This window comes from Anoplolepis gracilipes, chromosome 2, assembly GCF_047496725.1.
Source record: "Anoplolepis gracilipes chromosome 2, ASM4749672v1, whole genome shotgun sequence".
Taxonomy (NCBI): Eukaryota; Metazoa; Arthropoda; class Insecta; order Hymenoptera; family Formicidae; genus Anoplolepis; species Anoplolepis gracilipes.
The window spans coordinates 11110363-11124882 of NC_132971.1; the positions used below are offsets into that span (position 1 = coordinate 11110363).

At 35.5% G+C, this 14520-nt stretch overlaps 2 protein-coding genes and 2 pseudogenes across 5 annotated transcripts; 2 read left to right on the forward strand and 2 right to left on the reverse strand.

Moving 5' to 3' along the window:
- Window positions 1-493: 493 nt before the first annotated feature.
- On the reverse strand, window positions 494-4784 carry Ythdf (YTH domain-containing family protein). Of its 3 annotated transcripts, none has more exons than XM_072886795.1 (4): window positions 4649-4784; window positions 3665-3692; window positions 1122-2950; window positions 494-985 (listed from the first exon to the last, which is right to left on the reverse strand). In XM_072886795.1, exons 2-4 carry the CDS (start codon window positions 3687-3689, stop codon window positions 947-949), a joined length of 1893 nt encoding a protein of 630 aa, XP_072742896.1. In that variant the 5' UTR covers window positions 3690-3692; window positions 4649-4784; the 3' UTR covers window positions 494-946. The 3 variants fall into 3 exon arrangements, with proteins under 3 accessions (XP_072742896.1, XP_072742895.1, XP_072742894.1); XM_072886794.1 differs by lacking the exon at window positions 4649-4784 and adding an exon at window positions 4142-4615; XM_072886793.1 differs by lacking the exon at window positions 4649-4784 and adding an exon at window positions 3912-4615.
- A 268-nt stretch (window positions 4785-5052) lies between these two features.
- Window positions 5053-7594, reverse strand: Tango11 (transport and golgi organization 11). Of its 2 annotated transcripts, none has more exons than XM_072886802.1 (5): window positions 7453-7594; window positions 6659-6886; window positions 6438-6532; window positions 6221-6372; window positions 5053-6146 (listed from the first exon to the last, which is right to left on the reverse strand). In XM_072886802.1, the coding sequence occupies exons 2-5, from the start codon at window positions 6879-6881 to the stop codon at window positions 5936-5938; spliced, it is 681 nt and encodes a 226-aa protein (XP_072742903.1). In that variant the 5' UTR covers window positions 6882-6886; window positions 7453-7594; the 3' UTR covers window positions 5053-5935. The 2 variants fall into 2 exon arrangements, with proteins under 2 accessions (XP_072742903.1, XP_072742902.1); XM_072886801.1 differs by lacking the exon at window positions 7453-7594 and adding an exon at window positions 7263-7412.
- A 576-nt stretch (window positions 7595-8170) lies between these two features.
- Window positions 8171-9172, forward strand: LOC140676263 (DNA polymerase alpha catalytic subunit-like; annotated as a pseudogene).
- Window positions 9173-9530: 358 nt separating this feature from the next.
- On the forward strand, window positions 9531-14003 carry LOC140676264 (DNA polymerase alpha catalytic subunit-like; annotated as a pseudogene).
- Window positions 14004-14520: the final 517 nt, after the last annotated feature.

Consider the following 14520-nt stretch of genomic DNA (forward strand, 5'->3'; position numbering starts at 1 on the left):
CTCAACTCATTTTTCTCTCTGTATAGTCCATGTGTGAATAATATAATAATAGATGATATACTCGCAATATACAGATATAGAGAATACGCGCTAAAATAAACGCCAATAATTTCTGTGTATAATTATATGATATAAAATTATATAATATAATTCATTTTGTCAAGCAAGATGATTATAAATACAACTGAGAACGTTGTAATAACAAGCCCCCCCCCCCTGCACCTTTATAACAATTAAGGGGGAATTCGAACCTTTTCGAATAGCTGCAGGCACCAGATTAAATGTTCACATTGGTGTTTAAAACGATATAACCAATCCAAATGACACTTGTTTATATAATATAGTAGTTCTTGTATAGATTTTTTTCCATTTTCAACAAAAGTGTAAGCATTTTACAAGGATTAGTCCACATATTACAGTTTTTTATTTTTATCTTTTTTTTCTTTTTCTTCTATAGACCGCGCGTCTCGTTTCTTCTCTTCTCTCCCCCATCTTCTGTTCCATTGCATGATTTGTACGTTTAAGAAACACCTTTCGATGAATAGCACGCAACACCACACTATACGCATTACGATCGTCAGTGAGTTTAGCCAAATATCCTTCGAAATAGTGTATTATCTTCCTCCTTCTCCTTCTGCTTTTCTTTTTCATTGTCATAATAGTTGCGATTATACATATTATTTTACGATGATGCCGACGCGACGCTAATGTTATCTCATTACCGGATTAATCATTTCAACAAAAAAACAATGCGGCCGATGATGTCGATGTCGACGACGACGACGACGACGAGTGTTGTTGTTCGGTCACGGGAAATCAGACGAAGCCTATCATGGATCCGGGAAAGCAAAGATAAGTGGTAGAATGTGATAATTAGTCGCAGCATGCTCCTTTTACGTCGTTTACTCTTGTTAGTAACGGTAATACGTTTCCGCGATACCCAGCGCTACTGGCGCGAACCTCCTCTGCCACTACGGCCGCGCTCCTACAATGAAACAACAACAAAATTCCATTAAACTTTTATCGAGCAATTACCATCGACAATCTTGCTCGAAGATCGTCTCGTTATGATATAGTAATAATGTGTATATAGAGTATATAAAACTTGTTTAGATGTTTACCTTTCGCTGATGCAGATGAGACTGATGGCCATGCTGATGGTGATCTCTGGACATTTCCGAGGCGTGCCCTCTGTTTCTGTGATTAGAGGAAGAATGATGATGTTGTACGGAATTGTTCGGAACCTTGCGCTGATCCTCCTCGGCCTGTCGGCGTTCGTAATGCCCAAAATCGTCGAAAATGCTTGTAGAATGACGATAGGTGTGCAGAATACGCAGCACCGTGACGCCCTTCGCGTGCGGGACTTCCTGCGCGTCCCGCGAATTGGTCACCGGCTTGTTCTCATTGTTCTCGAGCTTAATGTGTCGCAGTTGCACATTAGGAACATCCTTCACGTATATCCAACGGACGCGAAACTGACCCTTCCACTTGTCTTGCGACCAGACACTACTGTTGCACTGATAATCGACGGGAGAGACCATCTGTGCCATTCCGCAAAAGTGACCAGATCCATTGACAGAAAAGAACAGATAAAGCGGCGCGCCCTCGCGACTCGCCTCTCGATAAGCTTGATCTAGCCGTTTGTTGCCGTGTTCCGTGCTGCACCAAATTTCATACTTGATGGATCGATGTATGTCGTCCTCCGAATAAGATTTGATCACAAAGAACCTGGCACCAGGCGCGGTCTGATCAAACTCTATGGGATTATAATCATTCTTCACTTTCAGTTCGTCGAGAACCGGATGCGACGGGTTGCCCTGGGAAAGTTGCTGTTGCTGCTGTTGATGCTGTTGCGATTGTTGATGATGCTGCTGCTGCTGTTGTTGTTGTTGATGCTGATGATGATGATGGTGATGGTGATGATGTTGTTGTTGATGCTGTTGCTGCGACTGCGGCGGCATGTGGATCTGCGTTTGTGGGAGCGGTGGTGTAGCAGTCACTGCTGTGGATGGTTGCCTATTCCAGCACGGCTGAGGTGGCTGCTGCTGTTGGTGCTGCGGTCGCTGTTGCCTCTGGACGGGCGGCGGTGGTGGCGGAATTGGTGGCTGCACCTGCGGAGGCGGTGGCGCCGTAGGCGGCGGCGGCGCGGAAGACTTGCCCTCTCCCCACGTCCCGATGTCCATATTATGTTTACCCGGCACAATTGGCGGTGGTGGCATGCCCGCTTTCTTCTTCATCCCCTGCGTGGACGAGAGCGGCGGTACCGGCTTTGCCGGTTGGCTCGCCACACTCGCCCATGTAATCTTTCTAGGTTCCTTCGGCTCAGGCTTGATCTGCTGTGCCGTACTTTGTTGCTGCGGATGCTGTTGATCTTGTCGTGGTAGCTCACCACCACCACCACCACCACCACTACCACCACCGCCACCGCCGCCACCGCCGCCGATTGACAGGCCTTGCACACCTTGCTCGATGCTCTTAATCTCACCAGTGCCGCTCACCGCCGGATTGGCATAGCTCTCGTTGCCACGCGGTGGTTGATAATAATCTTCATACTTGGTCCTTCTCTGTGTGCCCCATGTGCTAAAGTCGCCGTTGCCGTGGAAGTAGTTGAATGGCGGCTGACCGAAGGTGCTGAAACCACCGCCGGCCGCCGACGCCGAGAACATGCCGTCCATCGCCCCGTAAGCATCGTGGCTTATTTGACCGCCGTAACCGGAGAGAAAGGCGACCGGGTCGGTGCCGTTCGACCACGTACCATCGCCGGCGCCGAAGGTCTGATAAGGGAACGAAGTGCCGGGATAGTACGGGCTGTACGGATCGCCGGTACCGATCGGATAACTCGAGTGATGCTGAGCATTGTTGCCACCTCGCCACGAATCGAAGCCGGTGTCCTCGCCAGCGGCATGCTCCGTCTGTTGTTGCTGCTGGTGTTCCTTAGGACCATTGCTCACTGCGGTCGAAACAAAAAATGTATTTACTTCATATTCAGAGATATATTATAAGTATATTGCGATTCAATATACGCAACATGAAAACAACAGTCCATATATATTGTTCAACTTAAAATTATTAATAAACATCATATTAGTATAATGTTTTGAAGTAAGGATAAGTTAGCGTATATCAAAGTACTATTATCAAGAAAAATTTCAAAATTTACAACCTTTTATCGTTAGTTTTATTCAAGCGGCAAATTAACAAGAGCCAAGAGCGTCAAATACAAAACTTGATGTCGTAAACTGTATGATAGGAAAGTTTTGGATTTCAATCATTTTGTCGAGTTTTATCTCTGTATGTCTAAATATATATATATAAATCGCTATTTAGATTATTTTTATATACAATATAAGACATGTTTAAACACTCTCTGTCAATCCCAATTTCTTTATTTCTTTATCGTATATAGAGGTAAATCCTCTCAGAGTCTCGGATTATAAACTTTGCAATCAATGTACACACAATGACGTCTCTCCAAGTATTATATATGTTTATCCAAATGATTAACATAGAGTAATTTGTTCTTTGACAAAAGAGTTTACTTTCGCTGCTTCATCGATTATCGCTCTCATTCAAGCATACACTCCTTCCAAGAGAAATATAAATATAAGTTAAGTAACAGAAAAAATCAAGTATTATAGTTGCAATGAGGAGGTAAGGGGCTCACCTTGGTTGCCGGTTTGTCCTTTCATCCGCTGCATGCCGTTGCATGAAAAAACATACAAAATTTAGAGAAGGGCCGATCCACGACGAGACGTGACAGTAGTACGGGGGAATGGAGGGAGGGAGGGAGGGAGGGGGGAAGCCGGGAGGGCAGGCACGAGAGGAAAGAGAAGAAAGTACGTGTCTCGGTGTCTACCGCGGAGACAGAGCGGTAACGTCGCGTCCGCGTCACGTCAACACAACACACTGACCTGGTTTGAGACAGCGCCTGCCAATCCGCTTGACATAACCTGCGATTCGCGCGGCTGTGTCGTCGTCGTCGTCGTCGTCGTCGTCAGCGGGGGCGGCGTCGAACAACGACGGCGGCGGCGGCGGCGCCCGTGTCGAGAGAGGACGAAAGGGAGAGAGATAAGAGACCGAGAGAGAGAGAGATAGAGAGAAAGAAAGAGAGAGAGAGAGACAGAAGACTAGGTTGTGTTACAGGAGAAAATCTAGGCGGTCGTTCGGGAACTCCGTCGTCGAGCACCGGCTGTTGGGATCGCGGCTCGTCGCGCGGTTACGTCCAGCGGTCGCACGGTCGCCACCTCCACCTTCGTCTCTCCTCTTCCGCGGCGACCGGCCAAGTTATGCCAACTGCACACCAACTCGCGCTAATTCCGAAACAAGGATCTCCGGCAGCGAACGGTCTGTCACACCGTCCGCGATATTCCGCTCTCCGCTCTATTCCACGCGATTGTTCCCGCTGTTCCTCCGCGCGCGCGCGCGCGCCCCCGACGTGGCCGCCCGTCGGCGCCCCGTGAGCACGGACCTGGAGAGAGGAGCCTGAGACCGCGCACCAAATGTCCTCGGCCCGCTCGTGGGACGAGTTCAGGAACGATTTACGGGATGGCTAACGTGGACCCGCTGCGAGAGAGAGAGACGCTATCCACGGGCCGTCGCGACAACGGCTCGCGAACTCGAATTCCACGGCTCGAAGCAAATAACTTACGGTGAGTGACGTGCACTGACCTCCCGCATTCGCTCGCAGGTACGCCAACCTGAATCGTCTCCGACGAATGTCACTATACGCTCCGCTTTTCACCAGCGCGGAATACGGTGGACGGGCGCGATTTCGGGAGAGAAAGCCCCTCTCCGTTTATTTTATTCAATCGCTCTTTGGATCTCTTCTCATTCTTCATCCCTCCTACAGCTTTTTTGTATCGAATAAAAAGTAGCCAAAAAATGGACATTAGAATCAACCGGACGCTCGATATAAACCTGTATTAAGCCTGATACACATTCTTATATCGTAGATATTTGATTGAAATTCGTACGCAGATATCAACGGAGAATAATGTTTTTATAAATTGTTTTTGGAAGATGTAAAAATAATATATAATAATAAAAATTGGATTTTGCGAGATTAATACACACCTTTATTATAATCTAGGAAAGCAATCATCATACATAATTTTAATAACAAATAGTGAGATTTAAAGAGAAAGTTATATCACAAGGAGAGTCTTCTTACATAAGAATAATATTTCCTACAATAGCACTCCTAATTACTTTTATACAGGTACACTCTTTACATTGTAAAATATGTTGTCTATAATAATATAACTTTATTAATCGCAATATATATTGGACAAGATTACAGCTTTGAGTGCTATGGCCACAGTGAAAACGCAACTATATATATATATATATATATATAACGCCACTATATACTGTTGAAGTAAATCAATTTAGATAAGATGTTCAGATAATCATAGATAATATTCACGATCGAACGTGACAAAAATAAATCGATTCGTAAACACTTCATTAATAACTTGTGAGAAAGGAAATAATGCGCATTTCAGTGAACATAATTCGTGTTACATTTCCTACATTTACATTATATGAAAATTAACTCAATTTATTATAGTGTCACAAATTGCTGTATATACATTAACAATAACATATATATATATATATTGTCAAATCTAATACAATACATACACGTCCTTCTAAAGCCAGACTTACTTTTTAATACAGCAAAGAATCGATCGTCATGCTTTCAATATATTTCACGTGTCATCTAATTGCGTTAGAAACTCATGCACATCTATCTTATATTATATACGTCGTTTATCTCTTTTGATGATTCATTTTACAAGACTGTGATAAAAAGTCTTTAGTTATACTTTCTTACAGCAAGAGTGATCCAAGATTCTGTTAAAAAACATAGCTTCTTCTAACAAAACAAATCTCTGAAATTTCTTTCTTTCTTTTCTCTTATTCAATCGACAGCTCAGTTTCTGGTTAACCAGGAAAAGGTTTTCAAAATAAAGTACGCTATAGTCGCAATATACAAAATCCTGTCTCTTTGCTGACGATGCAGCATGTCTAATTCAAGTGCCATCACTCTGCGATTCAATTTACCTACTTGACGACGTAAGTGTTGAACTTCTTCGCTGGGTGGCAGAGACACGTCGAGAGCATTGTAAGAGGGCGTTTGTTCTCTGCATAATAAGAACACAAAAAGTAAGAAATAAAAAATTTAACAAAGTTTCTTTAATGTTCTAAATTTTTATACCTGACATGTTTCACTATCTGTGTTTCTGCATTGTATGTCCTAGGTCTTACATTCACTGGACTTACAATTTCATCGTCGACATGTGGCAAAGGCTCCTCTTCATCCACCGTTGGGAAATAATGATTGTCCAGAGTCAAAATTCTTGGAGGAGTCTGTCAATGAAAGTAATATTTAATAACAGATGCTGTCATTCCACAGTTCCTTCGAGATATATTACCTGTACTCTGACTATAGCAGGCTCTGTACGCATCACAGCATTTTCTAAAACAATTTCTGGCGGAGGTGCCTTGGTACCAACATGTTGGTCTTGTCCTATAATAATAAATTTCTTTATTATTTATTACAAAAGTTTATTACAAAAATATAGCAAAATTATATAAAAAATTCTTGTAATATAAAAATATGTAATAGATAAAACTATTTAAGTTAAAATCTCACCAACGACAAGAATCCTGTCTGGCACATGCATTTCAAGTTTCTCTGTATTAGACATTTGATTCCACGTCGATGTATTTGTAGCACTATCTTGATCTATGTAATCCCCGTTTACACGAATGCTTTTAGGAACTCGCATCTGCTTATTAATATCCGCATTAAAGTCTGGATAATAAATGTTGTCTACTTCTCCATTAAAATGTGTTGGACTGTGTGTCTTCGACATTATAACTGAAAATGTTTTATTATATAAAAATGACTCGTATATAAAGATTAAAATACTATAGCGCAGCAAAGGTGTTTTGTTGCTTTCATAACAAAAGTTTGTATCACAAAGAATATTCAATAAAATGCGACACTCAAATTTCATAGTTTTTATGTACTAAACTGATAAAAAATGTGCAAACAATAAAATATAAGAAAATCAATGACTTTCATAAACATTGACATGGTGGTACCTATGTTTTTTAAAAAAAATAGTGCTTTATAAAAGTCAATTAATTGTAACAAAACATGTTTCTTATCAATAATAACACAGAGACACAATCGACATGAGATGAGAGAAGTTAGTGTTTCGTGTATTTTTTTTTTTTTTTTTATCACTCACTCATCCATGGTGAATGTTAGTTGTGTGGTTATACGAGAGTCATTCGGATTCCGAAGTTCTCTCCGATTAGAAATTTTACTACCGGCAAAAAACAATCGCGAATTAATGCAGATTTTTAAACGACGAACTCAAGTTTGATCAGAGAAAAAAGTATCATTACGCGAATATTTCGAATTAAGAGAATATTTACCCTCTTCGCGCCGTGTTGTTCGTTAAACATAAAATCTTCACTCCGAAGTTCGTTACAGGATCAGTTTGACGGATTGAAATTCAAGCATGAAATATACATAATCTATATAACCTGATATAACCACGGACAGCTGTCAAACATCTGTAGCGCCATCAGTACCATAATGCGAGAATTATTTGAACTAAGCGATACAGTCGCGACGTCAAATGTCAATTGATGTGTGTGTGAGAAAGATATATATTTTATAACACAATTTATCAACACTTGGAATACTTATTTAATATTTAAAAGAAATCATAAAAAAATATTATGCAAACCATTTTTTAAAAACTTTGAAATTTACACCGCAACACGATATAATATCAAAATGGATAAGCTAAAAATTTATAAACATAAAAATTCAATTTAAAATATTAAAATATAATTATAATAATTATATAAAATATATCATAAATAAATATATATATATATATAAATATATATTTTTTGATTAATCAAGTGTTGGCTATTTGACTAATCAGGAACAAAAAGAATTAAAATTTCTTTGATATCTGATTGGTCAAATTTCAATTTTTAATGCATATATAGCATCTGATACGGGCTTTATGCAAACAAATCTTAAATCCATCAAAATTTATCTCCCGCCAAAATCACTTGCCGAATTATATATCTCAACGTGAAATGGCATTTGTATGTTTCTGCTGATAAATGTACAGGAATGATTCGTAAGTAATTTGCCGATTATTATGCGAAAATGATATAATTCTGTGATTATATATTTACAACCAGGTGTAGTGTATATTTCTAAACACTACTGTATTTTCTTCTTATCGTTTGTTTACATTTAGAATTTGTATAACTGATGATTCAATAAACATTGATTTTATGATTGTTAACAAGAAATTAATTATAGAATAAACAATAAGGATAAATTGAATCGCTTTATTTTGCATTATTATTATTTTGTTACTTATAAAACAGTATTGCAAGCATTTTTTGTTCTAAAAATTAGCATTTGACAGGACAATCAAGCGTCAAAAGAGTGATAAGACTGGCACTCTCAGCTTTGGCGAGATTGAAGGAAAGTCGAAGTGGAAAACACAAATATGAGATTGAAGAAGAAAATATATGACAAAGTGGATGAGAAAGACTAGCAATATTATTCTGAAACATCAGCGGAACAATTGAATAGGTGACGATGGTATAAAAGTTTTTCTTATTTTAAAGAAAAATATAAAATGTTTCATAAATAAAACAGTTTATATTAAACAACAATTTGTTTGAAAAATATTTTGAAAAAAAGAAATTTAAACCTTTACAGAATTTTTCATAGAAATTAAAGTATACATATTGAATTTAAATTGAATGATAACTTAAATTGTAGGAAAAGGTGGATACATTGAAGACAGAAAGCAGATTTTTGATGATGATCTGACTTAAGAAAATATTCCAGAAGCAAAAAAAGAAACAGATATAATGATTAGAAAGAAAAGAGAAAAAGAACATAGGAAAAGAGAGGCTATTCAAACTCTGATTAGGAATATGCCTTCTAGAAGAGGCTCTAATACAGTGACTAAAGATGATATTTTGAGAGTTGCTGAGTGGAATATCTGCAAGTAAGGAGACAACAAATAGTCCTAAACCAGCAAACAACAATAAAAATAAATTTGTTATGCAGTTCACTTGGACATTACGTGAGTCAATAGATTGTATTTAAATTGTACGTATACTATTAAATGTGATTATTAGTAGTTTACAGGAGTTTTAACTTTTAATGGTAAATTGATTGCAGACAAAAAATTATCAATTTTTATCCATAAACCAGAAATATTTGAAAAACTAGAAGAATAAAATGCGGTCATATCAATGGAATGAATATTGCACAAAGTGTAAGTCAAATAATTGAGGATATAGATGACTGTTGGATGATATTTGATGTGCTACAAAAAAGAATATAAATCAATAGAGTCAAATAATTGTTTGAAAGTAGAAAAAAAATTCAAAGCCAGAAGAACAAGATATAACAAAATCAATAGAATCTAATAATATTGTATAAAGTGCAAGTCAGATAATCGAAGATGCGGCGGAAGATGATGGATGTGAGTTCCACTTTTTTTATTATCTCATCTCTTATTAAATATTTCTTTAAGTTTTATACATAAAAATGTGAAATACATTTTAATTGTCTGCTATAGATTTTGATGGTGGATATTGAATTTTCATTGCCAACGAATAAAAATGTTATACCTCAAAAGAATGAAATAAACGTACAGACTACTACAGATGTAAAATTTTCATTAAAAATATAAATATCGGTAACGCTATTGATTTGACGGAAATAATACTGCAGTTGATTAAAACAAAAGGTAAGGAAGAAGTATTCAGGTTCTGTTATTTGGCTGTGTACGAAAATTTGTACAAAAATCTTGGAATTATATATCTCTTTGGCAAAACCTATAAAACATGATGTGTACTGTTTGTGTGGTGTCATGATGCATTATATACCAAGGAAAATATTTCTCTTATCTAGAAAATATGTGTGCATATAATTTTTCATTAACTTTTACTTGAGTTACTATTTGATTCAAATATGCTAATCTTTTTATGGATTTAAATTACAGATAAAAACATCAAAACAAATTACAATTAACTATCATGAAGAACGTGTATAAGGAATTTGATGAATTTGCCAATAAGCTGCATGTAATGGAATTTAACTGCAAAGAGACAAAGTATTATTTTTTTGAGAAGGAGTCGTCAAGAACATCTGCCTATTTGGAAATTAGATATAATGCGCGCTATCCAGCGATCAATATTGATTATTTGGATCCTGCAATAGAATGCGTCTTCGATACAACAGTGAATGCATTAGAATTATTACTTATAGAGAAAATATAGAACAAAAGATTAAAGGACCCTGTTGTTTAGACGTTAAGAATATATCGTTCATCGTGGGATGATTCGCCTGATGTCTACAAATAGTAAGTAACGCGCATTTGTCATATGGAATAGTAGAGAAAAACGAATTTTTGAATACAGTTTATACTATATGATGCAACAGGTGGTTAGCTCAGATATGGACAATATATTGCTGTGTTCCCAAGAGAAATCCAAGCCATCAATGGTGATAGAGATCTTGAATGTGAGAATATCTTTGAATGCAAAGCTGAATGAAGTGATGATGATTGTATTAATTCATCACAAGTATAATATCGATAAGAAAAGCATCAAGATCTTATGATTATTAATTTTGTTGTATGTTTATTTTTATATCATATCATTTATTGATTTTATATAATATCATTTATTGATTGTTTCAATTATCATAAATAATTATCATTGACATTTCCAAATATTATTTTGTAATTAAAAAACAAATAGCAAAAAATATTTTAATCATAATTTAGAGATAAGATAATACTTCTTCTTTTCATTAATCTTTAAATCATAGGATATTTCCTGATTTGTCTATCAAGATATTAATGAAACTCTTGTGATTGATTTGCAATTTTTTACAGGTGTCACACATCGGCGAGAGATTCCGTGGCTGTGATAAATAGGGATGCCTTGAAGATCACGAATACTAAACTAATAAAATGCGAAACCGAAAGTAAATTACTTGAAAAGCTATTAATTTTAATGCAGAAAATAGATCCGGATTTAATAATAGGCTACGACCACAGTTCAATTTGATGTCTTGATACAGAGAATGTTTATATTAAAAGTATCAAATTGGAACAGCATAGGAAGACTGTAATCAACAATTCCTCCCCTATTTAGGGTAAATATATACTTTTTTTAGTCGAAATTAATATTAGATACAAATTATTATCAGATGACGATTGTAGTAAAGGAAACTAATTAAAATAATATTTCTGTAGGGAGCGTCAATCAAGCGTTTGTTGTCTAATTTGCGATATATAATACAAATCTCGGCAAAGGAATTAAACTTGAAAATCAGAAGTTATGATCTGCAATCATTTTGCAATGCGGTAAGTTACATGATACATTAGTACCATACTATACTGTTCCTTTCATTATAAATCGATATTCACATAAGTCTGACAAATATTTTGCAGGTGTTAAAGACGAAGGAACATGAATGTAAAGAGATTACACCGACTCCATTATACAATACAGCGGACAAAGTTTTGAATTTAATGCAAGCGACGTTAAAAGAAGCGAAATTTATTATAATGATGGATCTCAACGTTATACTGTTCATATTTCAAATTACCTATCTCATCAAGGTATTATTCACTTTATAATACCTTGTTTTCAATTAACATTTTAAATGTACATTGTAATTACAATTAACTTTCGCACGTATGTAATATTTTATCGAGGATACTCTTTTGTAGATAGAAGAAAGAAACGAGTATTTGTTGTTACATGCTTTTTGCATGCATCATTTGAAGGATTATATAATTCTGAACAAGAAAATTGAGAAAAAGACAAGATGATGTAGATGAGAGATGTCCAGTGTGCAAAGATGTTAGCATGAGCAGAGTAAGTTTAATCGAATTACATGAAATTTTTATTCTAATTTTCACTTATAATGTATTTATACTTTTCCAGTATTCCGGAACAGATCTCTATAATTAATTATATTATTACTATTATAAGATATTTGACATTAGCCAACTGGCTTAAAAACATAATGATCCTCTTTTGTCACATGTTATGTTAGAAAATTCAAAGAAACTCGATTAGAGGAATGTGAGTCTCTCAATCTGCTTTCCCAGATTTGTTGTCCCAGTGTTTACGAAACATGATGGCCACGTACAACACCTGAGAGAGGCGATCGACAGACAATTAAAATGCAACATTTATTCTTATGTATTTCAAAATAATGTATACATTGATCCTATTTACATTGATATCACAACATGCCAATGCTCGGTTTTCAACTAATTTGTAATTTTCTCATTCGTAGCTTGTGGCTAATGAAATCGGATTGTTTTTCTCATGTAGATACTTTAAGAACTGTACAGCATCTATTATTTCGGACAAGATCGTATATATTATTTCTCGAAATATATATATTACATTTGGTATCGCGAGATCTGTCAGCGATCAATCTTGGTATAGAGTACTATCTAGCTTGAGATTGTTATGTAGAAGTAATTCCCAGTAGATCCCGGTAATCTCTTGCTTGCGAACTCCTCGGCCGTTAATGGTAACTATCTTTAACTCTGCAGCTGGCAACATCTTTAATTTTGAAATCCATCAAGTGCTTTATGCTCCCACGTGAATTTCTTGCCATAACGATTGGCGATACGATTGAAGGTCTGATATATAGATATTCTGTATTTAGAAAAAAAAAGAAAAAATGCGATAGATAAATTCTGTAGTCGAGTTGAAAAAAGTCATCTTTGTAGCTCGGTTTCAAAATTTATTTACCGAGCAACAAACCGTCCATATCAAATATCCAATATGTGTTTTTGTTATATTTTGTTGTATTTTGTTATGTGATGTGTTGACCAACATCTTGCGATTTTATCTCGGGTCGTCATTTGCAGAAATTTAATGTTTCAAGTATACTAATGACGACGAGATTAAGCACGGATAGGGAGTGAGAAGATTCTGCAGCAGTCCATATCAACTGTCTTATCTATCGATCTTATCTATGTTAATAAATTTTTTTAGTTTTTATTGTTAACATGTTGAAATTGAAATTACATAGTACTATTAATATAAAATTGAACTTTGAAAAGTAAATGAAACAGAATAAATTGTCAATGCAAATAATAATTATTGTATTATTAATATAAAAAAATATATATTTCAATAGAATATAAAATTATTTATATTATATATAAAATTATAAAATTATTAATTATATAATATTAAATTATGCAATATTATAAATAATATATAAAAATATTAATATGGACTATTGTGGATTTTGTACTAGAGGTCTAAGGGTGCGTTTAGAGAAACACTTCGTACTAAAAATATCGTGTTCTATCTTTGTTACTAAAATTGAACAAAGATAGAACAATGTGTTTCGCAAATAGCGTTTTTCCGAACGCATCCTAAACATCAATATCGTTTCGATATCTCGACCAGTAATTTGTAGTTCGATAAATTTCGAGTGGCGGTCACTCGCGGAATGCACGCGGATTTGTCCACAATTATCGCAGTTATTGTCTAAAAATAAATTTTATATACGCGGGAAAAATTGTTGGAAGTGTCACAAAATGCTCGTCGTATATTATACGTTAATATCGGTATCGACGATCCGCCTTCTCGGAATGGAAATCCTCTTTGCATATTTAACGGCGTCATTTCCAAAGTGCAACGAAGCAGATACATCTTGACTATCAGGTATCTATAACACGTCATCATTAATTAACTGGCATCAATATTATATTTTGCATTTTTCTTACAAAAATATATGTCTCATTCATTATTTTTCATCTGATTTAGCAGCATAAAAGAAAGAAATCTATACATATTATAATCTCTATATATAATCTCTATACTTTCTTATTTTCTACTACATTGACATTTAGTGTTTGCTTGCTTCTAAAAATGCATCTCGTATAAGTATTAAAGATATTCACTGCCTAGTGCACATTACGTGTATAAATCACACACTATATATATATATATATATATATATATATATATATATATGTATATAGCTCTGATATTCTATGGTATAACATATACTCGCATTTATTTTGTCGACAGGCTTATCTTGGCCGTATATGTTACACACATATCTGCGCTTTATGTCCAGATGAATAGCCATCGCTAAATTTAAAAAATATGATACAATCTTTCGTTGATTTACACATGCTACATGATGTGTTACACCATCTTATCATTAATTCGAAACTTTACTTACAAAATATATCCTTTTTATTTTCAAAGATTTCTAAAAATTATTTGCATTGGCAATTCATTCCGATTCATTTTACTCTTTCTAAAGTATCAATTTTATATTAATAAGTGAAAAAATAATACGCACAATACGTATTACATAAAAAATATATATATAATTTTATATAATTTTTGTAAAAAAGTGGACAAATGGCGCTTTTAAATCTTTTTGAGATA